This window comes from Nycticebus coucang, chromosome 12 (assembly GCF_027406575.1).
Source record: "Nycticebus coucang isolate mNycCou1 chromosome 12, mNycCou1.pri, whole genome shotgun sequence".
Taxonomy (NCBI): Eukaryota; Metazoa; Chordata; class Mammalia; order Primates; family Lorisidae; genus Nycticebus; species Nycticebus coucang.
The window spans coordinates 49,804,294-49,830,827 of NC_069791.1; the positions used below are offsets into that span (position 1 = coordinate 49,804,294).

The 26,534-nt window shown below is 36.9% G+C and overlaps 1 protein-coding gene across 3 annotated transcripts; it reads right to left on the minus strand.

Annotated features, from left to right (window-relative positions):
• Positions 1 to 1,764: 1,764 nt before the first annotated feature.
• LOC128562462 (natural killer cells antigen CD94-like) lies at positions 1,765 to 26,411 on the minus strand. 3 transcript variants are annotated; one of them, XM_053557425.1, is made up of 8 exons: positions 26,365 to 26,411; positions 26,126 to 26,233; positions 24,432 to 24,521; positions 24,218 to 24,280; positions 22,656 to 22,807; positions 21,608 to 21,711; positions 20,095 to 20,261; positions 19,514 to 19,678 (listed from the first exon to the last, which is right to left on the minus strand). In XM_053557425.1, exons 2-7 carry the CDS (start codon positions 26,220 to 26,222, stop codon positions 20,117 to 20,119), a joined length of 651 nt encoding a protein of 216 aa, XP_053413400.1. In that variant the 5' UTR covers positions 26,223 to 26,233; positions 26,365 to 26,411; the 3' UTR covers positions 19,514 to 19,678; positions 20,095 to 20,116. The 3 variants fall into 3 exon arrangements, with proteins under 3 accessions (XP_053413402.1, XP_053413400.1, XP_053413401.1); XM_053557427.1 differs by lacking the exons at positions 19,514 to 19,678; positions 20,095 to 20,261 and adding an exon at positions 1,765 to 2,069; XM_053557426.1 differs by lacking the exons at positions 26,126 to 26,233; positions 26,365 to 26,411 and adding an exon at positions 24,714 to 24,859.
• Between the last annotated feature and the right edge of the window lie 123 nt (positions 26,412 to 26,534).

The following is a 26,534-nucleotide window of genomic DNA, read 5'->3' on the forward strand; positions in this document are numbered from 1 at the left end:
ACTTCCATGCAGTATTTTCCTCTTTAAATAGTAACGAATGTTTATTATCTACCTTGTGAACAACATAATTTAAAGCACTTGGAGTATGTTAGTTCATTTTTCTTAAAAATGGCTTCGAGATGAAGATGCATGGTGGTAGAGGCAATCTGGCTGAAACAGCTGTCACCCCACTGATCACCTGAGTCGACTGACTGGCTAGACAGGTGTCCCCTTCCTCCCTCAATGCTCCAGATGCATCACTCTCGCAGCTGTGCACCTGTGCACTCAGTTGAAGAGGAAAACCTTCCCCAATACAGAACTCCAGACTGAAGCCAAAATAAAATAACTGAACACACACCTACACATACATAAACATAAATGTTGTGTGTGTATAATTACAGATAGATAGATAGATAGATGATAGATAGATAGATAGATAGATAGATAGATAGATAGATAGATAGATAGATAGATGGATAGATCCCCTTCCTTTAATTCTTTCTGAACTGCTGAGCCTGGTTGATGCTTTGATTCCTAGGTAGGCAAATGGGTTTCACATTTCACACACAGTGTCCCTTCCACCCATAGGCACCCTCAGGCAAGGTCATTATTGCCCTGCCCTTGTCCCTTGAAATACTGGCTGAACTGTGGACAACCAGTATCTGCATCACTACCTATGGGACTTTTTTCTCCAAGAACGTTTTGCTTTTATTATGCATGGCAGTCAAGAATTATCTAAATAATTATCACCAGGATGGGCCTCCACCAAGGAATCTCAGGATGTAGTACTAGTATAATCCAGCAATTTCAGCCCCATAGGGAGGCCGTTCTGAACATCATGTTTTGCCCCATTTCCCAGATTCACTCAACAATGTTAAGCTCCAGCTGCCTACTCTTAAGTTAAGAAAACAACTTCAACTTCATACCGCCTTCCTTTCCCATAGTAACAGTCTCTTTCTACCTTTACTCAGTACACATTCCAAACGAACATAACACTCAAAACCATTCTCAGGATCTGCTGTAGAGAGAAAGCAGGCTATTCCACCACAGTGTCCAGCTTCACTTATATAAATTTGTTCTGGAGCCCTCAATGAATCCCCCAAAATAAAAAAAGCGAAAAAAATTTTTGCTTCTGAAAAGTTAGGTATTCATCCAAAAGAAAATATCTCTTTACAGGGCCTCTCCTCCCCCAGTGTCCACTGAGAACAACCACCCTCTTCCTCCCCTGTAATTACCAGTGCTCTTGTTCCAAGCAAGCCATGACTTTAATAACTAAAACACCTTTAAAACTGAGCAAAATGCTACAGAAAGAAACTAATATCCACTTAAGATATGAACAGTGAAGTCATTTTTCTTATCTAGAAATTTGTAACTAAAATGTTGCAGAACGTAATAACAATTGTTAATCATAGGCATGTAGATTTTCCTTTAGAAAATATCGCTTTAGGGCGGCACCTGTGGCTCAGTCGGTAGGGCGCCGGCCCCATATACTGAGGGTGGTGGGTTCAAACCCGGCCCGGTTGAACTGCAACAAAAAAATAGCCGGGTTTTGTGGCGGGCGCCTGTAGTCCCAGCTACTCGGGAGGCTGAGGCAAGAGAATCGCTTAAGCCCAGGACTTGGAGGTTGCTGTGAGCTGTGTGAGGCCATGGCACTCTACCGAGAGCCATAAAGTGAAACTCTATCTCTACAAAAAAAAAAAAAAAAAAGAAAGAAAGAAAAGAAAATATCGCTTTAAAATAAATAAATAAATAGTAAGTTTAAAAATAATAAATAAATAAATAATAAGCTTTGTTGGAATATTAGTTAAATAAAGAATCTTAGTTTAGACTTAAAGCTCTTGAGCTAAGCCAAAGAGTTAACAGCCTGTAGATGCCTATGTGAACTGGGTTAATTCCTTTTTTCTCGAAGTCCCAAAGTAACTTGTCAGAAAGTGACATTATTTACTTACCACAGATCAGGAAATGTTATAGTTGAGGTATCAGGCCAAATTTTTCAGAGAGCTTTTATTGACCTTATAAAGTCAAACTAGTTGTTTAAAGCAGTCTGTTCCTTTCTGAAAATATGCAATTCCAGCATCTCCAATTCTGTACTTTTAGAAAACAGAATATACAATAATATTATTGTATTATAAATACAATAATAAAATGTATTATTACATTTTATGGCAGTATAATTACATTATAGCCATACTTTATAATTACTCTTTAAAATTACATTATATACAATATAATTACATTATACTACCATAAAATGTAATAATAATATGATAATTTGCAAATGTTAGAGAAATCAAGTAAAGGGAAAATTCATGTTTCCAATTGTTTACGCAAATAAACTTTACCAATTTTTTGTAAGATATAAATAGCTCAAAAGAAGGGAAAAAAGTGTTTTGACTTCTAGAAAATGAAACAAAAAGAATCAGTAATGTTTAAGCAAAAGTCATGAAAAACGTGATTTAGTTCCATGTTCTTAATTTTTTGTTTTTATTTTTATTTATTTATTTATTTTATTTTATTTATTTTTTTTTTTGGAGACAGTCTCACTATGTTTCCCTGGGTAGAGTGCAGTGGTATCCCAGCTCACAGCAACCTCAAACTCTTGGGCTTAAGGGAGTCTCTTGCTTCAGCCTCTCGAGTAGCTGGGATTACAGGTGCCCACCACAACGCCCCTATTTTTTGTTCCAATTGTCATTGTTATTTTTTTAGCAAGCTCAAAACAGGCTCGAACCCGCCAGCTTCGGGTTCGCCCTACAGACTGAGGTACAGGCACCAAGCCCATGTTAATAATTTTTGTTCTACTTGAGCTTGGGTTAGTAATCCTCACAAACGCATTGGGTTAGCAATGCATCACCTTTTAAATAAAGTCTTGGAAGTTTTCTTCTCATGGTATGATATCCTATATTATTGTCTGCATTTTTATTTAAAAGTACCTGTTAAAGTCTTTTTCTATAATTTTCCTCAAAGAAGAAAATTTTGGACTGTAGTCAGTTACCATTTTTTGAGAGGAATCAAAGTCAAACAATAATTGTCTGTGGATGACAAAAGAATTGTCATGGTTAAAAGGAAAATGGACAAAGAAATTTGGTTAAAAATTGGGGCAGGGAACATAACACTTTAACTTAATAACCATAATTATTACTGATAATATACATCAAGACATTATAATTTTAGGAATCCCATATAATTTTGGAACACATATTAAAAATATTTTATATAAATGTAACTCAAAAATAATTAAACACCATTTCATATTTGACTATTTCCGATATAGTTTTAACATACCAATAAGCTGGATGTTCCTCTCTTGGACTTTCAATGGCTCTAATTTTTTTTAAAACCTAGCCTGAGGTCAAAAAGACTGAATTTAGAATTTTTATCTAAGGAAGTTTGTCAAATATCAAAGGTCTAAACCACTTGTCATAAAACAAGATCATAAGTTTACTATAAAACAAATGTTATTTATTCAGGTAACATAATAATTTAAATATTTTAAAGGCAAAAATTTTACTCTTTAACTGAGCCCCAAATAAGTAAGACCTAATAAAGACAAATTGAAAACAAGCTAATAAAGAAAGAAAAAGAAAACTCTCGCCCTTTTTTTTTCAGTTTACTCAAAAGGATGAATAAATATTTACTATCTCCATTAATCTTACTCAAAAATTTTGTTTAAAAGAGAAAATCAATTTTCATTTTTGCATTAGAGTATTCAATGTTAAGGCTAATTTTGATAAAAATTTACAAACAAACCTATTTAATCTTTTTTTGTTTGTTTGTTTTTTCAAATCTATTTAATCTTAATTAAACCATTAAACCGTTGAATAAGATTTGTGTGAAGTTTTACAAATTTTCCCTACTGTTATATCCAGTTATAGCTATAATTTTATTCATTTAATTTAAACCTATTTTAAAACCTTTAAATTAGGCAAAATTATTTCAACAAAAAACAAATTTTTATGTTTTTGTAACCCTCGTTACCAAAACAAAATTTTATTTTCTTCATACAGTTTGTAAATACAATTGTTTCTTTTAAATCTAGTAGTTTTCATTACATATATTGATTACCATGTTGACGCTTAGGAATCCTAATTTTACTAAAAAAAGACTAGGAGGAAAATAATTTGACCTTCAGACAACCAACAGACTTATTTGAATTGCATAATCAATAGGTTCAGCTGAAATGTCTTTAAAATTTTTTTTAATTACTTAATTTATTTTGTATTGTTGAAGATTCATTGAGAGTACAGATAACCAGGTTACACTGATTGCATTCCTTAGGTAAAGTAAATAAAATTTTGAAGATGTTTTTAACCTTATTTTTCCAATGATTTTAAAATTAACTATACTTATTAAAGATTATTAAGGTCACATGAACTTGAAAATCATTGGGGCTAGATTTTTTTGTTTTTTAATGAGTACTCATTTATAAGTTAAGTTGGCCCCATTGAAACCGTTCATGCAGATTGATGAAGGGGTTCAAGGCAACAACTAGAATAAGGGCCACAAAATAACTCTATACAGGCGTAGGCTTAGCTGAAATAATGATAAAAATCTGCCATTGTCCCCTTGTTTACTTGATCACAGTTAGTCACTGTCCCCTTGTTTGCTTCTCTATAATTGCTACTCTAGCTGATAGTTACCATTCTTAACTTTTCTTTGTAGATAACATCACCTTTTGAAATGTTAAAGGTCGTTAGTTTACAAGATATTTTCCATGTCCCACATTCTAGTGCATTGGCTAAACTGACCAAGAAACAACCTCTACTGGAATCATGACCCCCACAAACTGAAGCAAAACAAGAAAATGATTTCCAGACCGCTGTAATTTTATCCCAAATTTAGCCAAATAGAAAATTCATTAATCCCCTGCCTATCAAACTATCCTTAAAAACCCTGTTTCCTGAATTCTTGGAGAGGTGGATGTGAGAAATTGCTCCCATTTCCTCCACTTAGTGCTATGTGGAATAAACTCTTTCTCTGCTGTAAACCTTGGTGTCTCTGGGTATTGGCTTTGTCTCTTGGGCAGTGGGCAGATGAATCTGGCTGGGTGGTAACACCATAGACAAGAGACAAGTATGTATACATAAATAAAGATACAAACAAACATAATGAAGATTCTATACTTTTGATTTTAAAACTCTAGCCATGGAAGGAAGTATGGAGAACTTTCAAAGAACTCAAATTACCTCCCTTTTGACCCTGCAATACTATTACTAGGCATCTTTTCCAGAATAAAAAAAAATCATTTTATCATAAGGACATTTGCACTAGACTGTTTACCACAGCTCAATTTACAGTCACCAAATTGTGGAAACAACCTAAATGCCCACCAAACCAGCAATGGATTAACAAGCTATGGTACATGTATACCATGGAATACTATTCAGCCACTAAAAAGATGGAGACTTTACATCTTTTGTATTAACCTGAATTGAGTGGGAACACATTCTTCTTAGTAAAGCATCAGAAGAATGGAGAAGCAAGAATCCAATGTACTTAATTCTAATATGAAGGCAGTAGATGATCTAATACAAAGTGGGGGGCCAAGGAATGGGGGAGTAGGGAATGTGGGAGGGAAGGGATTAGGGATCATGATATATGGCATACCTCTTGGGGGTGGAAACAATTATAAGAGGGACTCTATCTAACAAATGTAATCAATGTAACCTAATTCTTTGTACCCTCAATGAATCCAAACAATAAAAGTAAAATAGGCCAAGGTGGAGCAAGATGGTGGCCGAGTAACAGCTTCTTTGCAACCAGGTAGGGAGATTGGGGAGAGAAGACTCCAGGTTCCTCTCTGGCCTGTGGGCTCTGCCAAGAAATATCCCTTTGGGGATGCAGGGAGATAGTGAGAGACTTCTGAACCCCAGGAGGAGGACAAGAGGAGTGGAGATTGGCAAGTGGTTGCATTCATTCAGCCTGAAGTCATGGCACCTGCTATGGCTGTAGCTACAACAGCAGCAAGATTGCAGACAGGGAAGGCCTTCCCTGTGGGTTGTTTTCTTTTGTTTTGTGTTTGACTTGGGCACTCAGTTGAATTACCTTGGGAGAACTTGGGAGAGAGTGTGGGTGACTTTAAATGTTGTCCAGAGTCTGGGACTGAGCCACTGGGCCAGCCGGAACAGAGCTAACATTGTTTGGCTAGGGGCTGCATGCAGCCATTGTGGAAGAACTGCCCTACAGGCTCTGCCATCAAGGTCGCAGAGTGAGGCCGGGGTTGGGAGACCTTGGGTGAGTGATCTATTGACTGTGAACAGTGTCAAAGGCCAGGACCAAGCTGCCAGGTGAGAGTGGAGCTTTCAGTGTTTGGTAGGAGAGCTGCCTTGCAGCCTCAGTCCCCAGGGACATAGAGTGAGGCTGGTTTGGGTGCACCTGATAAGCAGGCAGCCACTTCAGGAGAGATCCCAGGGATACATGCTTTTCTGTTTAGCCAACGTTAACGGTTTAAAGCAGGGGTTCTCAAACTGCAGCCTGCAGGCCACATGAGGCAATGTGAATTGTATTAGTTCCCGTTTTGTTCTTTACTACAAAATAAGATATGTGCAGTGTGCATAGGAATTTGTTCATAGTTTTTTTTTTGTTTTTTTTAAACTATAGTCCAGCCCTCCAACGGTCTGAGGGACAGTGAACTCGCCCCATGTTTAAAAAGTTTGAAGATGCCTGGTTTAAAGTGTCTTTTAAGGCAGGTGGAGGGGAGATTCAGGCTCTCAACTCTGTGGGGTTTGTGCAGTTTTGGGCCGGGGCTGTGTTTGAACCTGCCACCTCTGGTATATGGGGCTGGCACCCTTCTCATTTGAGCCACAGGCGCCGCCCTGACTCTGGGGTTTGAAGGTAAGGCAGTCAACAGAAGCCTCTAGTCTCCTTCTTATACAGCTGTATCGGCTTTGTGATTAGCATCCCAAACCCCAGAAGATCACCTGTTGCCCAGACGATATTCAGCAAGATACATGTACTGCTTTAATTTGGGTTTTGTTTGTTTGTTTTGTTTTTTAATTTCTACTTCCCCCCCTAGATTTTTCTTTTTTTTCTTCTTCCTTCATTTTTCTAGTGTAAATATAATTTTCCATTGTTGCCTTCTTTAATAATAAGAACTTCATTTTTGCTAGTGTTTCTGCCCCTGTTATTTGGGTTTTCCCCCCAATTTTATCCTGTAATCTTCTCTGTTTGTTTGTTTTGGTTTAATTTGTAGTATTATTGTTTTCCGTCTCTATTTGGTGGAGGTGGGGTACCATGTCTGCTCAGGCTGGCAAAGAGCTACTGACCTCAAGGGAATCACCCAACTCAGCACCCCAGAGGCTGGGGAGGGTTAAGATGGTGGACAAAGTACCCTACTGTACACCATTATTACTCCTGTCTCCCTCTTTCCGTACCTCTCTTCTTTTTGTCAATGTTCCCTTTTACTCACTCCCTCTCCTGTCTCTTTTTTCTTTTTGTTAATCTTTTTTCCCTTATTGCTCTTTAGTCTTCTCATCCTTCTCATCCTATACCAAAAGGACTCACTGAAATCTTAGGTCAGAGACACGGTAACTTAAAGAGCAAGAGGAAGTGGAAGAAAAATTAGGGCAAGGAAACAGATAAAAGAAAGCACTCATGAGGAAGAATCAGCAGAAAAATCCTGGCCACATAAAAAACCAGTCCAGAGCAACTCCCCCCACTCCAAGGGACAATGAGGTGGCTACTTCAGAGGATTCCTCCTACAAAGAAATGTCAGAAATGACAGAAGGGGAATTTAGAATATAGATGATGAAAACAATGAAGGAAATTATGGAAACGATGAAGGAAACTGCTGATAAAGTGGAAAATAAACAAAAAGAAATCCAAAAACAGAATCAAATAAGAGATGAATGATAGGAAGAATATGGAAAGGATATAGCAGAGCTGAAGGAATTGAAGGAGTCAATTAGGCAACTTAAAGATGCAATAGAAAGTATCAACAACAGATTAGACCATGCAGAAGAAAGAATCTCAGATGTAGAGGACAAAGCTCTTGAGATAACTCAGATAGTTAAAGAGGCAGAAAAAAAGAGAGAAAGCAGAACGTTCACTGACAGAATTATGGGACTTTATGAAGCATTCAAATATATGAGTTATAGGAATCCTAGAAGGGGAAGAAGAATGCCCCAGAGGAATGGAAGCCATACGAGAGAATATTATAAATGAAAATTCGCCAAATATCACCAAAGATTCTGACACACTCTTTTCAGAGGGATATTGGACCCCAGGTCACCTCAACTCAAATAGAGCTTCTCCAAGACACATTGTGATGAACCTGTCCAAAGTCAAGACAAAAGAAAAGATTTTGCAAGCTGCCAGGAGTAAGCGCCAATTAACCTAAAGGGGCAAATCCATCAGGTGACTACAGATTTCTTTAATGAAACCTTTGAATCCAGAAGACAATGGTCATCTACCTTTAATCTACTTTAAAAAAAAAAAAAATTTTCAGCCCAGAATTCTATATTCCAGTAGGCCAAGCTTTAAAATTGATGGAAAGGAGGCATCTGTGGCTCAGTGAGTAGGGCCCCGGCCCCATATGCCGAGGGTGGTGGGTTCAAACCCAGCCTCGGCCAAACTGCAACAAAAAAATAGCCGGGCATTGTGGCGGGCGCCTGTAGTCCCAGCTGCTTGGGAGACTGAGGCAAGAGAATCACGTAAGCCCAAGAGCTGGAGGTTGCTGTGAGCTGTGTGACACCATGGCACTCTACCGAGGGCGGTACAGTGAGACTCTGTCTTAACAAAAAAAATAAAATAAAATAAAATTGATGGAGAAATCAAATTTTTTACTGATATGCAAACATTGAGGAAATTTGCCACAACAAGACCAGCTCTACAGGAAATACTTCAACCTGTTCTACAGATTGATCATCATAATAGACCACCAGCAAAGTAATCACCCAGAAATTAAAGGACAGAACCTAGCTTCCACAATGATGCAAATGGTAAAACTAAGCAACAGACTTTCACAAAATAAGATGAACAGAATGCCACCACACTTATCAATGATCTCAATAAATGTCAATGGCTTGACATACTTCTTTCTGTAAGGCCCGTGGTACTAGTTTGCAATCCCACCAACAGTGCATAATACACCCCTCTCTCCACACCTCTGCCAGCAAGAACGGACCATAAACACATATTTGCTTCTTCTATAGTAGAAACAGCAAGGACAACTCAAAAGCTACGGCAAATGGTTATCTCTAGGGAGTGAGTGGGAAGGAGGTTAAGAGGCTAGATGGGAGTAAGACTGCATTGAGGAAGACTTTGGTCTTAATTGTGTAAATCCTGACATTATCAAAATCTTCAATTAAATTAAAACCCTAAAATTTATCACAAATAAATCTAAAGTATATCAATTTGATACTATCACCACACAGGAGATAATTAGCTAACTTACAAACAGAATACTTTGACTATATTCCTCAGTGATCTCTACCCTGACTTCCAAAACAAGTCCAAAGAAACCTGAACTTTCATATGAAAATGGAGGAGCAGGACACTCAAGAGAAAGGCAAAGTATCACATTGGCATTAGCATTCAGTCAGTCAAATCCATGAAAATACAACCCAATTTAAAATTGGGCAAATTACTGAAAGCTGCATCTTGCCCCTAGGAGTCAAGCACTTAATAAGTGTTCTCACTCACTTATGAACACGACTGGATAAGCCAGGCACTATTTTCATTCCATTTTTTCAGAGAAGAGTGAAGCAGAGGGTGGGTAAATGAGTCCCCAAGGCCACACAGCTAAGGCCAGAACCAGACAGTGCAGGGTGTGAAGGTGAAGAGCCTGTTCTTCTCACCTCTGACTACTCTGCAGAAACAGAGGGGAAGCGAGGAGAAGGTGGCCCAGCCCTGGGTGAAGGAAGAAGGAAGAAAGATCAAGGCTGTTTAGACACTAGACCTGATCACCTTCCCTCAAAGCCCTGCACCCCAGCTTCATCCTCAGTTCTGCCTCTTCTCCTGTCCCGGACTGTTGTGTTCCATACTGTTTGAATCTTGCTTCGTGTCAACTTTTTTGTTTGTTTTTTCATTTCTGGTCTTTTCTATGATTGTGTTAGGATGTTAACTTCAGTTTGCCATGCTTATTACACTCCTCATCAGTTTTATGGTTATTTCATTCTTGAGTGCATGACTTTTTATACCAAAACATATATATATATTTACATTCATTGAATTTTTAACGAGGTTTCATGTAGGTGTGTTTTTTCCAACTCTCATTTTTTCTTGTGGACAAGGTTTCTAGCTCGAGAGCTCCCTCTTCTGTCCATTCTGCCCAGTTTTGTGCAGATTCCTAAATAGGTGGTTTTGATGGTGGCTGAAGGATGTGGCAAAGAGTTGGAATGCCTTTATTTTCTTTGCTTTCTGCAAGATTCTTAAGTTCTTTAATTATTTGCTTTCATAGTCGCATTTCTAAGAGGTGCCATCTCTCTTTATTATCTGCTTCTCCCACAAAAACAATTTTTTGGCAAGTTTCCCACACTTGATCTTACATTTTCAATGTTTTCCCAGTGTTGTGAACTACCAACTCCTAAACAGTATTCAGCATTCTGGCATTTATGTCTGTGAGTCAATTGATGCCTTTATTCTTTTCTTATTCACAGATATTTTAAGGACGAATCTCCTACCCTGCACCAGAAGTATTCAAGGGTAGGCTTGAAGCAAGAGTTCTGTTGAATTTTTTTTTCCTCTATGTACAGGTAATTTGAGGGTTTGTGGTATTCTGTGTTTCCTGGAGATGCTGTAAGCACAGAGTATTGTGTGTATATACATACAATAGAATGTTTTTCAGACTTAAAAAATAAAACCCTAAAATACATAACAACATGGATGAAACTCAAGGACATTATGCTAAATGAAATTAGCAAGTCACATGAGGATAAACATTGCATGATTCCACTTATACAAGGTACATGAAGTTGTCAAGCTTATGCAATTATAGCATAGAATGATGATCAGTAGGGTTGAAAAGAGGCAAAAAATGGGAAGTAGCTAGACAAAGGGCATAAAGTCTCAATTATGCAAGTTGTATAAATTTTAAAGATCTATCATAATACATTGCACATAATGTTTTTCTGGTTTGGTTTTTGTTTTGTTTTGTTGTTGTTGTTGCTGTTGTTTTTGAGACAGAGTCTCACTGTGTTGCCCTTGGTAGTGTACCAGGCCTTCACAGCTCACAGCAACCTCTAACTCTTAGGCTTAAACAATTCTTTTGCCTCAGCCTTCAAGTAGCTGGGACTACAGGCGCCTGCCATAAAGCCTGGCTATTTTTTTGTTGCAGTTGTCATTGTTGTTTAGCAAGCCCAGGCCTGGTTCGAACACACCTGCCTCCATATATGTGGCCGGCACCCTAAACTACTGAGCTACAGGCACCAAGCCCACATTGTACCTATTGTTAATAATACTTTATTCTATACTTCAAAATTGTTAAGAGGATAGTTTTCATGTTAAATGTTCTTACTATAATAAAACTATTTAAAAGTAGCAAATTGGGCGGCGCCTGTGGCTCAGCGGGTAGGGCGCCGGTCCCATATGCCGGAGGTGGCGGGTTCAAACCCAGCCCCGGCAAAATTAAAAAAAAAAAAAAAAAAGTATCAAATTGGGTGCAAAAATACATAAAAAGCAAAAGTCACAATCTAACAAAGACATCTGTACCAGAATGTTTATTGCAGCCCAATTCACAATTGCTAAGTCATGGAAGAAGCCCAAGTGTCCATCAACCCACAAATGGACTAGCAAATTGTGGTACACATATACCATGGAATATTATGCAGCCTTAAAGAAAGATGGAGACTTCACCTCTTTCATGTTTACATGGATGGAGCTGAAACATATTCTTCTTAGCAAAGTATCTCAGGAATGGAAGAAAAAGTATCCAATGTACTCAGCTCTACTATGAAGCTAAATTATAGCTTTCACATGAAGGCTATAACCCAACTATAGCATAAGACTATGGGGAAAGGGCCAAGGAAGGAGAAGGGAGGGGGAAGGTTAGGGTGGAGGGAGGGTGATGGAGTGGGGCCACATTAATGGTGCATCTTAGAATGGGTACAGGCGAAACTTACTAAATGCAGAATACAAATGCCTACATATAGTAACTAAGAAAATGCCATGAAGGTTACATTGAACAGTTTGATGAGAATATTTCAGATTGTATATGAAACCCGCACATTGTACCCCTTCATTGCACTAATGTACACAGCTATGATTTAACAATAAAAATAAATTAATAAAAAAATACATAAAAAGTACACATATCATGAACAACTGATGTTTATACCAATAATGGTTATTTAACATTAGAAAGTAAATCGACATATTTATAAACCATGACAGTGAAAGGATACGATCTCAATAGAGACAGAATAAAGCATTTGATAAAAATAATGCCCACCCTGATAAAATTTTTCATCAAATTAGGAATAGAAGGAGACCTTTCTCAACCTGGTAAAGGGCATTTATGAAAATATAAGAGCAAAAATTAAGTACCAAGGTGAAAACTTGAAAGTTTATGCAGTAAGATAAGTAGCAAGACAATGATGTTTATGCTTACTACTGGTATTCAACTTTGTATTGAATTTTCTAACGACTATGTTTAGGCAAGAAAAAGAAACAAAGGCATTCAGTTTTTAAAAGAAGGAGACAAAGCTGTCTTTATTCATCTATGCAGAAAATCCAATGGAATCTAAAATAAGTTGCAAGATTAAAGATGCATAGGAAATCAATTGTAATTGCAAATAAAAAATTTAAAAATTAAATTAAGAAATATGATGTATAATAGCTAAAAAAGCAGAATACTTCAGGAAATCGCATAAAAATATAAACCTGAATGCTAAAAACTATAAAATATTGCTGAAATTAATTTAACTATATTGAGGTACAAGACATGTACTTTGCTTAGGGATAGAAAGACTCAGAAATAAAAAGGAATTAACTATTTAATACACTTAAAAACATGGATGGATATGAAAACAATTATGTCGAGTGAAAAATCCAAAGGACAGATGTACACACTGTGTGACTTTGTATAAAACAGTAGAAAATAGGCAGCTATAGTAATAGAATACAGTGTACTACTTACCTATGGGTAATGAGGGAGCAAGAAGAAAGTATTACAGAGGTAAAATGACACTTTTGGAGGTGACATATGTCCTCTATATTGTTGATGTGGTGGTTTCACATATAGGTAGATGTGGAAATACATTAAATTTCTCTTTTTGTCAGAAACAGGGTCATACTCTGTTCCCAGGCTGAGGTGCAGTGGCACCATCAGAGCTCACTGAAAGCTCCTCCTCTTGGGCTCAAACACTCCTCCTGCTTCAACTTTCCAAGCAGCATGGACTATAGGTGCACACCACCACACCCAGCTAATTTTTCTTATTTATTTATTTTTTTATTTAATTTTTGTAATGTTGCTCTGTTGCCCATACTGACCTCAAATTATCCTCTCACATTGCCCCCCAAAAAACCAGAATTACAGGCATAAGCTACCACGTCCAGCTCAAGTATGTGAACTTTATTGTATATCAGCTATACTACAATAAAACTATTAAAAATAAATAATTTCTAAAAATCATAAAAACAAGCCCTACTGAGGAAAGGATATAAAAAATGAAAAAAAAATAGGGAGAAGCATCATTAGTCATCAGGGAAATGGAAAATTAAATGCACAATTATATACAAATACATACCATCTAGATGGTCTTTAGACAAAATAAATGATAATACTGTGTGCTGGGCAAGGATACTAACTATACTAACACACTTATATAAACATTGATGGGATTATAAACAAATTTTATATATAAGTTTCCAAAATGTTTCAATTATTTTCTAAAGGAAATAAATATATGCCAACCTATGACTTTAGCAATTCAACATTTAGGCACATAAAAACTTCTGCACAGCTAAGGACACAGTCAACAAAGCAAATAGACAACCTTCAGAATGGGAGAAAATATTCACATGTTATAAATTGGACAAAGGGGGTAGTGAAGAGAATATACAATGAACTCAAGCAAATCAATAAGGAAAGAGCAAAAAACCCCATCAATCGATGGAAAAGTTACATGAACAGAGCCTTTTTCCTGAAGATAGATGAATGGCCAACAAACACATGAAAAAATGCTCATCTCTAATAATCAGAGAAATGCAAAGCAAAACCACTTTCAGCTATCGTCTAACACCAATGAGAATAACCCACATCACAAGGTCCCAAAGCTATAGATGCTGGCAGAGGTGTGGAGAGAAGGCTGTATTTATGCACTGTTGGTGGGATTGCAAACTAGTACAGCCTTATGGAAAGAAGTATGGGAAATCTTAAAAGAACTAGACCTCCCATTTGATCCTGTAATTCCATTACTAGGTATCTACTCAGAAGAAAAGAAATTTTACCATAAAGTCATTTGCACTGGAATGTTTATAGCAGCTCAATTCACACTTACAAAGATGTGAAAATAGCCTAAGTGCTCATAAACCCTTGAATGAATCAATAAACTGTGGTATATGTATACCATGGGATACTTTTTAGCCATGGTAAATACTGGATGGATTTGGAGATCATTCTCTTAAGTCAAGTGTCTCAAGAATGGAAAAGCAATGGTTCCATGTACTCAGTTCTAATCTGAAAATAGTAGATTAACAACTACAGGCCCACACCAGAGAAAAATACAATTAAATTCAAACAACGGGAATGGGGAAGAGGGCTCCATAAATTCCCACCTCTCAGGTAAAAGGTAGGGGTATGTGGCACACTTTCTGGATGAAGGACACAACTGCAACTTGGACTTTGGACTATACCTTGCAAACACAAATTATGTGCCCTAATCATATGTACTTACATACCAACCAGATATAAAAAAAGAGAGAAAATATTTGAGGGCAACTGTCCAACAATGAAATGTTCAAAAATGTTCACAGTATTTTTGTTCATAATATTCAAAAAGTGGAAACAAACCAAATGTTGAAACATGACAATGGATAAGCAAATTATGGTATATTCCTATGAATTCTACGTGACAATAAAAATAATGAGCTACTGCTACATACAAAAAAATATGGATGAATCTCAAAAACATACCCCCTAGTTTAGAAGCCACAGGTCAGGAGCAGTGGCTCATGCCTATAATCCTAGCACACTGGGAGGCCAAAGAGGGAGGATAACTTGAAGCCAGCTGTTCAGTATCAGCTTAAGAAAAAGTGGGATGCCCTTCTCTGCAAAACGTTGAAGGATTCACTGAACATGACGGTACACACCTGTTGTTTCAGCCACATGGAAGGGTGAGGCAAGAGGATTATTCGAGCCCAGGATTTTGAGGTTGTTGTGAGCTATGATGACACCATTGCACCTTAGCCTGAGCAAAAGAGCAAGACCATTCCACTCACAAACACACAAAATAGAAGCCACAAATATATATGCTAACCTTCAATTATACAAATTCAAAAACAGGCAAAACAAACTTATGTGAATGAGGGTTTTCTTGGAAAAGGGAGACAGTGTCAATGAGAAAGAGCATGAGAGAGTCTTGGTGGACGTAGATGGTCTTTCAGTCTGGTGGTTATTGTATCAGTGTAGACATAGGTTAAAAATTAGATGTAAATTTCAGATAAGTATACTGTATTGTGTTTTCTCTCAATTATAAATATATAAAGAGATAAGCTATAACCAATGAAATATTTAATGTAACTTTAGGAGATGAATGAAGAATAATTTCATGAGAATAGTTTATGAACCAGTCCAGTGAGGAGCCAGTTCATTAATAGCAGGTGGATAGAGGCCCCTGGAAGGATATTTTGAAGGAAAACAAAATGACACCTATGGATTGTACAATATGATTGAGGACTTAAGAAAAAAAAAAAAAAACCTTCAATTTGACAGAAGAATTTGCTTGTTATGTCATGGTTGCTATAACAATAGAAACTCAAAGAAGGACATATAATTCTAGCTTACCATTGTACTTTAAGACATTTTCTATTCATAGGGTAATGAAAATTAAATTATCTTATATTCGCTAATTACCATACATAACAAATCAGTCTCAAATTTATTAACTAAAACAACAAATATTTACCACATCACCCAATTTCTGAGGGTCAGAAAGTAGGAACAGGTGAGCAGGTGTCTGGGCTGAGGATTGCTCACCAGGTTGCCATCAAAATGTGAATTTGGGTTGTAGTTACCTGAAGGCTGAACCCTGGCTGGAAAGTCTGCTTCCAAGAAGGCTCATTCACATGTCTGTTGACTGCCTCAGGACAAGGCAACCTCTGGGAGGTGAGGTCATCTCAGTTCTATAATCACAAGAAACTAAATTCTGTCAACAACCTGAATATAAGATTGGAAGAGAGATTCGAGTTTTGAATGAGAATGCAGCCTGGCCAAGACCTGATTCCCATCTTGTGAGACCCTACACAAAGAAACAGACTTGTGCTATTACAGATTCTTGACAACTGAACCTGTGAGATAATGAACATGTGTTATTTTAAGTCTGTAACTTTATGGTAATATGTTATGTAACAATACATAGAAACTATTGTATATATTTAGAATAATACATTCAAGGCATCAAGGCGAAATTAAGGAACTATAAACTGACTCTTGGTTATGTTTCTTGCTGATTTGCTCAAGTTCTTTGTAGATTCTGGTTATCATTCCTTTATCAGTTGTATACATGTAAATATTTTCTCCCATTCTGTGGGTTGTCTATTTGCTCTTTTGTTTTGTCTCCTTGGCTTTGCAAAATCCAAATGGGACTTTGATCAGGTCCCATTTACTTATTTTTGCTGTTGCTGAAATGCTTTTGGGGTCTTCACGAATTCTTCGCATAGGCTGATAGCTATAAGAGTTTTTCTAATATATTCTTCTAGGATTCTCATAGTTTCCCGACTTACATTTAAGTCTTTTATCCGTGGTGAGTTAATTTTTGTGAATGGTGAGAGATGTGGAGCCTGTTTCAGTCTTACATGTGGCTATCTAGTTTTCCTAACACCATTTGTTGAACAGGGATTCTTTTTCTCACTGTAGGTTTTTATCTGTTTTGTCAAAAATCAGATGGTAATATGAGGATTATTTCATCTTAGGGATCTCTGTTCTGATCCATAGGGCGCAAAAGACATGAGCAGAAAATATCATTATGTCAGATGACATAGGATCAGAAAGGCATTAAAAAGTACCAAACAACAGATGTGGGTAAGGATGTGGAAGGAAAAGAACTCTTATACACCGTTGGTGGGACGACAAACAAGTGCAACATCTATGCGGAGACCTCAGAGAACTTAAAGTAGACCTACAATTGGATAAACAATACCACTGCTAGATATATACCCAAAGGAAAAAATGTCATTCTATGAAAAGGGTACCTGCACTTGAATGTTTATGGCAGCACAATTCACAATAGAGACACATGGAAACAACCCAAGCACCCACCAGCACATGAAAGGATAATAAAAATGTGATATATGTGTACCATGGAGTACTACACAACTATCCACAGAAAAGAAAAATGGGGCTCAGCGCCTATAGCACAGTGGTTATGGTGCTGGCCACATGCACTGGGGCGGATGGGTTTGAACTCAGGCCAGGCCAGCTAAACAACAATGACAACTGCAACAAAAAAATAGCTCGGCATTGTGACAAGTGCCTGTAGTCCCAGCTACTTGGGAGACTGAGGCAAGAGAATCACTTAAGCCCAAGATTTTGGGGTTGCTGTGAGCTGTGACACCACAGCACTCTACCCAGGGCAGCCTAGTGAAATTCTGTCTCAATAAACTAAAAAAAAGGAAAAAAGAAAAATGGTGATCTAGTATCTTTTGTGGTAACCCAGAGGGAACTGGAAACCATTCTTCTAAGTGAAACATCACAAGAATGGAGAAACAAACACATGTACTCAATACCAAGTTGGAACTAATTGATCAACACTTAAGTCCACATATGAAAGTAAATCTCAATGAATATCATTGAGAGGGAATAGGGTAGGAAGAGTGGGTAAATTCACACCTATTGGGTGCACACTGGGTGAAGGGCATATCTGTAACTTTGACTCAATCTGTACAAAAACAAAGCATATAAACAAAACATGTGTACCCCTAATACATTGAATTTCTTTGTTGTTGGGGATTCATTGACGATACAAAGAACCAGGTTACATTGATTGCATTTGTTAGATAAAGACCTTCTTATAATTATGTTCCACCCCCAAAAGGTATACTTTTAAAAATAGATTTTTTAAAGTAATAAAGTACAAAAATTAAAAATGCATAAAAATTATAAATTGACTCTTGACATAACTATCTTGCATGTTGTATATTTACTTTTCCTTTCCTGTTCTATATCTAACATATAGGGTGTCATTCTACTAGATTCTTTCATTTGCATTCCCTAATTTCGGAAAGTAAAAGAAAATTAATGTGTCTATCCCCAGAGAATATTTGGTACAAAGTCTTACATATGAAAAAAAGTCTTTCGCATCCCCAAAACTACAAAGACATTTGCAGGATGAAGAAAGGCAGAATGCAGGTAAGACTGGGAGGGAGAATACTAAAAATGAAACAGATCAGAAGGTCCTGGACTGAGTGTGACTAATGGGTGGTACCAGGCTGTGAGAAAGATACAGCCTTGGATCACAGTATCCTCCATGCAAGCCGACACCTGTCAAAATGCCCTTAAATTATGTGGGAACTGAAAAATAACATATGGACTATAATTGGGAGGCAACAGAAATTTTATTCTCCCAATGGAAAATATTCTTGACCTAAATTTCTCTCCAAAATTAGACATCATTCATCATACTTAACACCTCCTGTTTGCTCCATACTCTTGAAACTGTAATCAACAGTTTTGAGTTAACAAGGGGAAAGGGGAAAATTGGACCCTGGAAGCCTCATGGGCTAATGATGTAAAAAATAACAAATAGAACCTATCTATATTTGTATGTATCTAAATGAAAATAGCTGAGATTCATTGTTGGCAAAAATGATGGAAGTTGAACAGCTTTGGTTCATTACAGAGACAACCACTCCAAGTGTCAAAACCCAAACAGAAGAAATTCCCTCACGGGTAGAGAAGAGGGAGACGAGCTAGGTGGTACCAAAAATTATTGATTTTCATTATAAACGTATCTATTATGTTTAAATTTTAATTAAAAATATATTATTTTTGTAATCACATGAAAAACAAAACCAAAGCATATCAAGTCTCCAGAAAGGGCAGCATGAAATGTCTTAGTTCTAGTTAAACACTTCAAAGTTATGTTCTATCCTGTACATGTCAGTATGTAACGTAAGCGCGTTTTTTTCCTAAGTCAATCTTCATACAAGAATGTGAAGTGTTCAGTTCATAGTCCTATTTATATTTTGATAAATAAAATTTAGAAGGGCTTCTCCTCTTCTGGGTCTTTGTATGTTAAATATATATGAAACAGTTATAAAAGTTGATAGCTGTGAGGGCAGGAAAACCCCATCCAAGTAACAGGTAACCGTTGGAACTCATGGTTGTCCTGATCCCTCTTTCACAGGTTCCAAACCCCCTCAGTGAAGTCTAGTGCCCCCTCCCTCTATGAAAGGAATTTTTCAGTAGTAAACACATAACTTTTAGAAACAGAATGAGATCATTTTTGTACATGGCAATGACCCTTTTACTGATGCACAAGCTTACAAATGTGTTCCCCTCTGGAGCAAGATGATACAAGGAAATCGTCATCTGGCACTTTCAGCTCTATATAAAAACATAGAGATATCAATAAAGAACATTAGCATTCCAGAAAGATAACTTCTGCAATTACAACTTCCCAATTGAGTATGCCACACTAAGGAGTGAAGTAAGGTTGATACATATTATTTAGTGTGAATAAAATTTTATTTACATTTTTGCCAAAAGAATTTTTATAAGAATGTAAGCAAAATCACATAAATATGCAATAAAACTACACTGAATTTTATGTTAACTATATGCCTTATATCCAAATATTCATAAAATTCTTTATACTTTATAATTTCAGGTTTAGGTATACAAATTTCATCAATTTTTAAACAAATGCCTTCAAATGTATGAAAATGGTAGGAAAAGACAGTATGAAGCATTTTTACAGAGCTAAGAAATAGATAATTAGTAGTAATATCACGTAAAAGTACCATTCTTAGTAATCCTGGATCCTTAGTCCCCACTCTGCCTCAAGAAACAAATAAGTTCTTGTTTACAGATATAAAGATTTTCCTCTTCACAAGACTCATCCATACCACTGTTTGTTGCACGATATATTATGCATTTCTTTGGATTTGGGCTTTTAATCAATGGAAATCTGTAATGCAGAAGAAGATATTCACATATGGGGAAAGGAAGTGAGAATATTCAGGGACTTTTTATTATTATTAAAGTATAGAACCTTTTTCTTTTCGAGACAGGGTTTCATTATGTCACCCTTGGTAGAGTGCTGTGATATCACAGCTCACAGCAACCTCAAACTCTTGGACTTCAGTGATTCTTTTGCCTAAGCCTCCTGAGTATCTGGGACTACAAGCGCACGCCACAACGCCCGGCTATTTTCTTTTTCTTTTTTGTTTTTGGTTGGAGTTGTTGTTGTTTAGCAGGCCCAGGCTGGGCTCGAACCTGCCAGCCTCAGTGTATGTGGCTGGTGCCCTACTCACTGAGCTATGGGCACTGAGCCAAAGTATAGAACTTTTAAAAGCACTTAAATGAGATACTAACATATTGAGTTTTGTTGTTCTTTCAATAACCACAATTTTCATGGTGCCAAGAATAAAATATTCCAAAGCACTCCATTATTCCCTTACTAATCAGTAGCACTGAGGCCAGGGATTGTTTTAGTTTCGCTGTTGTCATTATGGTATTGATGTGTGCAATGCTTCATTTTCATTTTATTTAACATGTAGGAAAATAATCAGAGCATAAACTCTGATATTGTGTGATGCTGAATATCTCACATTTATGAGTGAAAATGAGATTCAGTCCGGGCACAGTGGCTCATGCCTGTAATCATAGGACTCTGGGAGGCTGAGGCAATTGGATGACTTGAGCTCATGAGTTGAAGACCAGCCTGAGCAAAAGCAAGACCCTGTCTCTATTAAAAAGTAGAAAAGCTGAGGCAAGAGGATTGCTCGAGCCTGAGGTTGCTGTGAGCTATGATGCCACAACACTCTACCCAGGGTGACAGCTTGAGACTCTTGCCTCAAAAAATAAAAAAGGAAAGAAAAGAAAATGAGATTTAAATATCATAAAAATATAGAAAATAAGCCCAGAATATTTAACAGATGAGAGGATGCTGAGAATATTGTGCTCCAGAATAAAATATAATGGACATACCATTTTCTCTGGACTGCCCCTATGCTCGTGAGCACCTGTCTGTACATGCACATGTATCTCCAAGTGTTTTACTAAGACAAAACTAAAACTTATGTCGAAAGTTCTTTTATGATCACAACCACACTCATGTTCATGTCCTTGAACATAAACTTAGATATTATAGGGGAGCAAAAATCGTTCTCTGTTGCACCTTCTCTTTTTTCTGTATGCTCATGCACTAGGCAGGTAATTTTAGTTTCAGTGCTCCTAGATGCTACCTTCACTAGTCAAATCTAGAAATAAATTTCCAAAGATCAAAAAAGGCCTTGACTATCAGAAACTTACAAATCCCGTGATAAAGGAGAGCCATCCTCCCAAAACCAGGCAGCACGTTCTTCATTGTAAGAGAGTCCAGTCCAGTAAAAGCGTTTATTGGAGGGCATAAAAGCCTGTTTAGAATCAGAGACAACCATATTAGCTGATTTGAATATTTTCTGGGTACAACGTCTTTTTAAGGACATCAGTGTTCAGAATAAGATTCAGCTTGTCCATCGTACAAATTACTTTTAATTGCCAATTTAGAAAGTATAGTCAAATGCCTGAAATTGCTCATTTATCAGGCTCATTTATTTATGGGAAAAAATACCATAAACTCTTATTTCTTGAAGGAATAAAAGAGCTTAAAGGAAGATAGTTTTCATGGTAGCTTCCTTCGCAGGGGATCCATGATCAAATTTGATCCCAAATTAACACTATCATGAAGGATGAATCCCATGGTTATAACCTACTCAACCTCAACTCAGCACAGACACTGAATGAAACTGGAGACATTTTTCACTTTTTCTTAAGAAGTGGGTAATTATTATGATTATCCTTTTTACACTTGTTACATATAAGCTAGAAAAATGCCAAAAGGTATATAGTTACAAGAGAAATTATAAATTCCATTAAAAAAAACTAAAAATTGCAAAGTCCAAAATAATGACCTGTTATTTCTTCTTTGAATTTTCCCTGAAAAGTTTCTACACTTTATCTGTCACTTATCTTAATTTTTATCTCTAAGATGTAAATCTTTGAGGAATTTTATGTAGGTTTTACAAGGATCGTTTTAAGGTACATGGAATTGATAGGTCATTAGTTCTACTTACTACAGAGAGTCCCTGAGCTACAAACATCCCGAGGACGTGCGGCTCGCTTACAAATGGGTATAATAGGTACCTGTTCCAACTTGCAACGAGTTCAACTAAGTACAAACTAACAGAACCTATCTCGTTCATAACCTATAGAGACCGCCTATAATATGACTACAGACTTGAGTCAAAGAGTTTAACTTATTTAGATACTTTGCTATCCAGATCAAAGAAAATACAGGAAGCTAGAATCAAGTACTTGCCAGTTCATCTTTGTTTCGAAGCTGAAGCAAACTGGAATCCTGAGAAACGCAGAATTTCCTACTTTCTTCCCAAGTTTTCTCTTCAGTAGAAATGAAGTAACAGTTGCCTCGGTACCCAACCCACTTCTCTGGACAATGACAGCAGTCAGAGGCTAAGAGAAAAAAAATCACAAATAATATTGGATATTTCAATTTTTATTAATATTTAATTATTTAAAAATAATTTTCTATTTATTTACTTTTTCTATAATATTCTTTGAGAATCTACTACATATACTACTGTTCAGGCTTTTTTTCCCTTCTTTTTGTTTTTGGAGAGACAAGAGTCTCACCTTATCGCCCTTTCATAGAGTGCTGTGGTGTCCCACAGCTCACAGCAACCTCCAACTCCTGGACTTAGGCAATTCTCTTGCTTCAGCCTCCTGAGTAGCTGGGACTACAGGTGCCCGCCACAATGCCCAGCTATTTTTTTGTTCCGTTTGGCTGGAGCTGGGTTTGAATCCGCCACCCTCGGTATACGCGGCCGGCACGCTACCCACTGAGCCACAGGTGCCACCCTGTTCAGGCTCTTAATATGAACAGATTATGTATGATACTTTCTCCTCATGAAGAATATGTTTCAAGGATAGATTCAAAATTATATAATTTCCAATTATTCGTTAACTTAATTATAATGTAATTTAGGTGAGTTTACAAAAAATCGGTATGTTAAAACAGCACATGGTAGCATATACAATGGGGGCATTTGAGGAAACTTTTTTGAAAGAAACGACCCAAAGCTGAGCACTGTCCTATAAATAGGAGTTAAACAAATGAAAGAAAGATTTAAAGGAGGAAAATATTTTAGAATAGTTCCCATGTCAGACAGGAATATTGTACAATGGAACAATTCTGATACAGATTTGGACATTTTGCTATTAAAAAAAAAAGATAAGCCAATTATTCAGCTTAAGATCTGATTAGACAGTTTATCAGTGATGTCTTCATCACTACTTGTCCAGTGATACCAGCCATGACACATGGCAGTCACTCAAATCTTTGCCTTGTAAGTGTTGGTGAGGTGTTGAGATAAGATAAAAAATATAAATGAAGTCCTGTGGGGTCAAAGAAGATGGTGAGAAAACATGTGGAGAATTGGGGGAAAATATACTTTAAAAATCGCACTTTGAGTTGCATTCACTGGATAAGAAAGACTTAGAATTGCAGAAATCTGTGCATTGTATTCTGAGTCATTAAAGAAGCAAAAGAAAGTTAAAGAGATATGAAAGCAGAGGTTATACACAGGTAATTAGGATAAGCTGTAATATTTACTGTAGATTTTGTTTCTTAATCATGAGCACTTATATAGGAAACAGAGCTGTCATTTCAGGCTACTTTTTTCTTATTAATTATATATTAATTATTTCCTTATTAATATATAAATGATGCACATTCAATGTAGTGTAATCATTCTTACAGTAGAAAACAATAAAATGAGGTTAATAGGAAAATGTATATTACCAAGTATAATATTTATTTCATCTTGCTCTTTCATGTAAAACACATAAGACTATCAAACCTACCTTCCTGGAGTTCTTTGTTGGGGCCTGGAGACACGGTTGATTCATTATGTGGTTCAGTAAATGCTATAGAAATGATGAGAAATGTTCTTAATTAGGTATATGTTTATGAAATAATAAAATAGTACATACTTAGTATTAATAAAATGAAATTTTTATTATTAAATTATATCCTTAAACTTTAGATTTTTGCATAGACTTCTCTAGAAAAACTTACAATTGAACAAAATTCCCAAAGTAGCCGCCAACAAAAGACATATTAGTCCTAAGGTCCCAGAAATCAACCTCCACGGAGTGGTCTGAAACACTGTAGAGAAAGACAAACAGAACAATGAATTAAAGGACAAACACAGGGGCTGAAGTTCTCAAAAGCAGAACTCAGTGAGTAGCATCCAAAACATTCTTGCATTTGATACTAGCTATCTCATCAATAAAACTCTACAACATGAAGACGTTCCATCAGGACTTCACCCACTATCAACATTTTTCTGCCGTGTACCTTGTTCTTCAGTGTGATTATCCATACACTTTCTTCTGTCTCAGCTCTGCCTCAATAATGTAGATTTACCAACTTTCTTTTTTCTGAGACAGAATCGCACTCAGTTACCCTTGTACAGTGTCGTGGCCTCACATCTCACAGCAACCTCAAAATCTTGGGCTCAAGCCATCCTCTTGCCTCAGCTTCTGAGAAGCTGGGACTATAGGCACCTACGACAATGCCTGGCTAGTTTTTCTATTTTTAATAGAGAAGGGGTCTCACTCTTGCTCAGCCTAGTCTGGAACTCCTGAGCTCAGGCCATCTGCCTGCCTTGGCCTCCCAAAGTACTAGGATTACAAGCATGGGCCTCGGCACCCAGCGTACAACTAGTTTTTAAATTGTCTGAGAAACATACGATCTGGGGTGAGAAGAAATCAAGAAGCACCAATCTGCGTTAAATGGACTTACATAACAGATATTTACTTATATTCTTTCAGCAGACTCAGATGATAATATAAAACCACTAGGTAGATGAGAAAACATAGAGTCCAATAATAATCTTATTTTCTCAAGGTATCAATCTAGTATGTATCCAAGCCAGAAATCAAGTGAGTATGCTTTGGCCCAGACTCTTACACTTAACATATGCTATCATTTTTACAATAATATTACTTAGGAGTGTGCCTTCTCCCAATCTTCAACAGGCTCTGCTCTGGTAAATGTCTAAATGCCAACAGGTTTGTTGAATTATTACAGGGAAGACACAGCATAGGAACATTATGGAATTGGAGTGATGACTGGTTCTACAACCAACGTATGGGTAATATCTTGGGGACCTGGGCTCACTTCAGACTACATTAACTTACGATACATAAACAGTTTTTTTCCAAGAACATTACATTTACTCATATTCAGAATTATTTGCTTAAAGGCTTTTTCCCTAAAACATTTCAACATTAGGAGATTCTACATTAACGTTAGCACACTCAAGAAGTGATGCTGTTGCTAACAACAGTGTAATGTATCAAACTGTTAATCAGTGTAATTTTTGGATGTCATAACACAAAGAAAAAACTTTACAAAACTTTTAAGCATTGTATCATTAATATTCGGCATTCTCTATTTATTTACATGCTGTGATTATGTTGCTCACAAAACCAGGTCACTTTGATTCTCACTCAGAATTTAGAGATAGCCCTGAAGTCACTTTTTGAAAGCGTTGGAAAAGTTTCACAAACTCATGTCTAACTTACAGAATCAAGAATCAGGAAAATAAGATGAATGTGGAAAGTGCTGATATACATGAAAAGCCTAAAAATACCCACTGTTAGCAATGTCCTTTTCTCTTAAAACACTGCCCCCGAACTAGTCAATCCATGAAATATCTTTTCTGGGTACCTTTTTTTAAATTTTGTGACTAGGGTCACACATACCTGCCATGAGAAATGATGTACCAAGGTCACTGCAGAGAAGACACGATGTCTGCTTGTTCAGGAAGAACCGGGTCAGAGCATTGGAGCTGAGCTGCATGTCAAGGAATCCTAATGTTGACCGCGAAAAAATTCAACCTCGAAAGAGAAAGAAAAGTTTGTGCTCTTTAGTCATCTACTGGCGACATATGTTGGTATGGCACAGAGAAGCAGCAGCAAAGCAATCAAATTCTAAGTTTCACCTTGTTCCAGGAACTAAATCACAGGAAATCCTCACAGTACGTTTTTTTTTTTTTTTTTTTTCCACACTGCGTTTTATTGAGCAGGTAGTTGCAGTAGTGTTTCTGAGCTGCCTCACATTCCCCAGTCAGCTGGGGCCTAAGGTGGCTCACAGTACTTTTGTAATATTAAC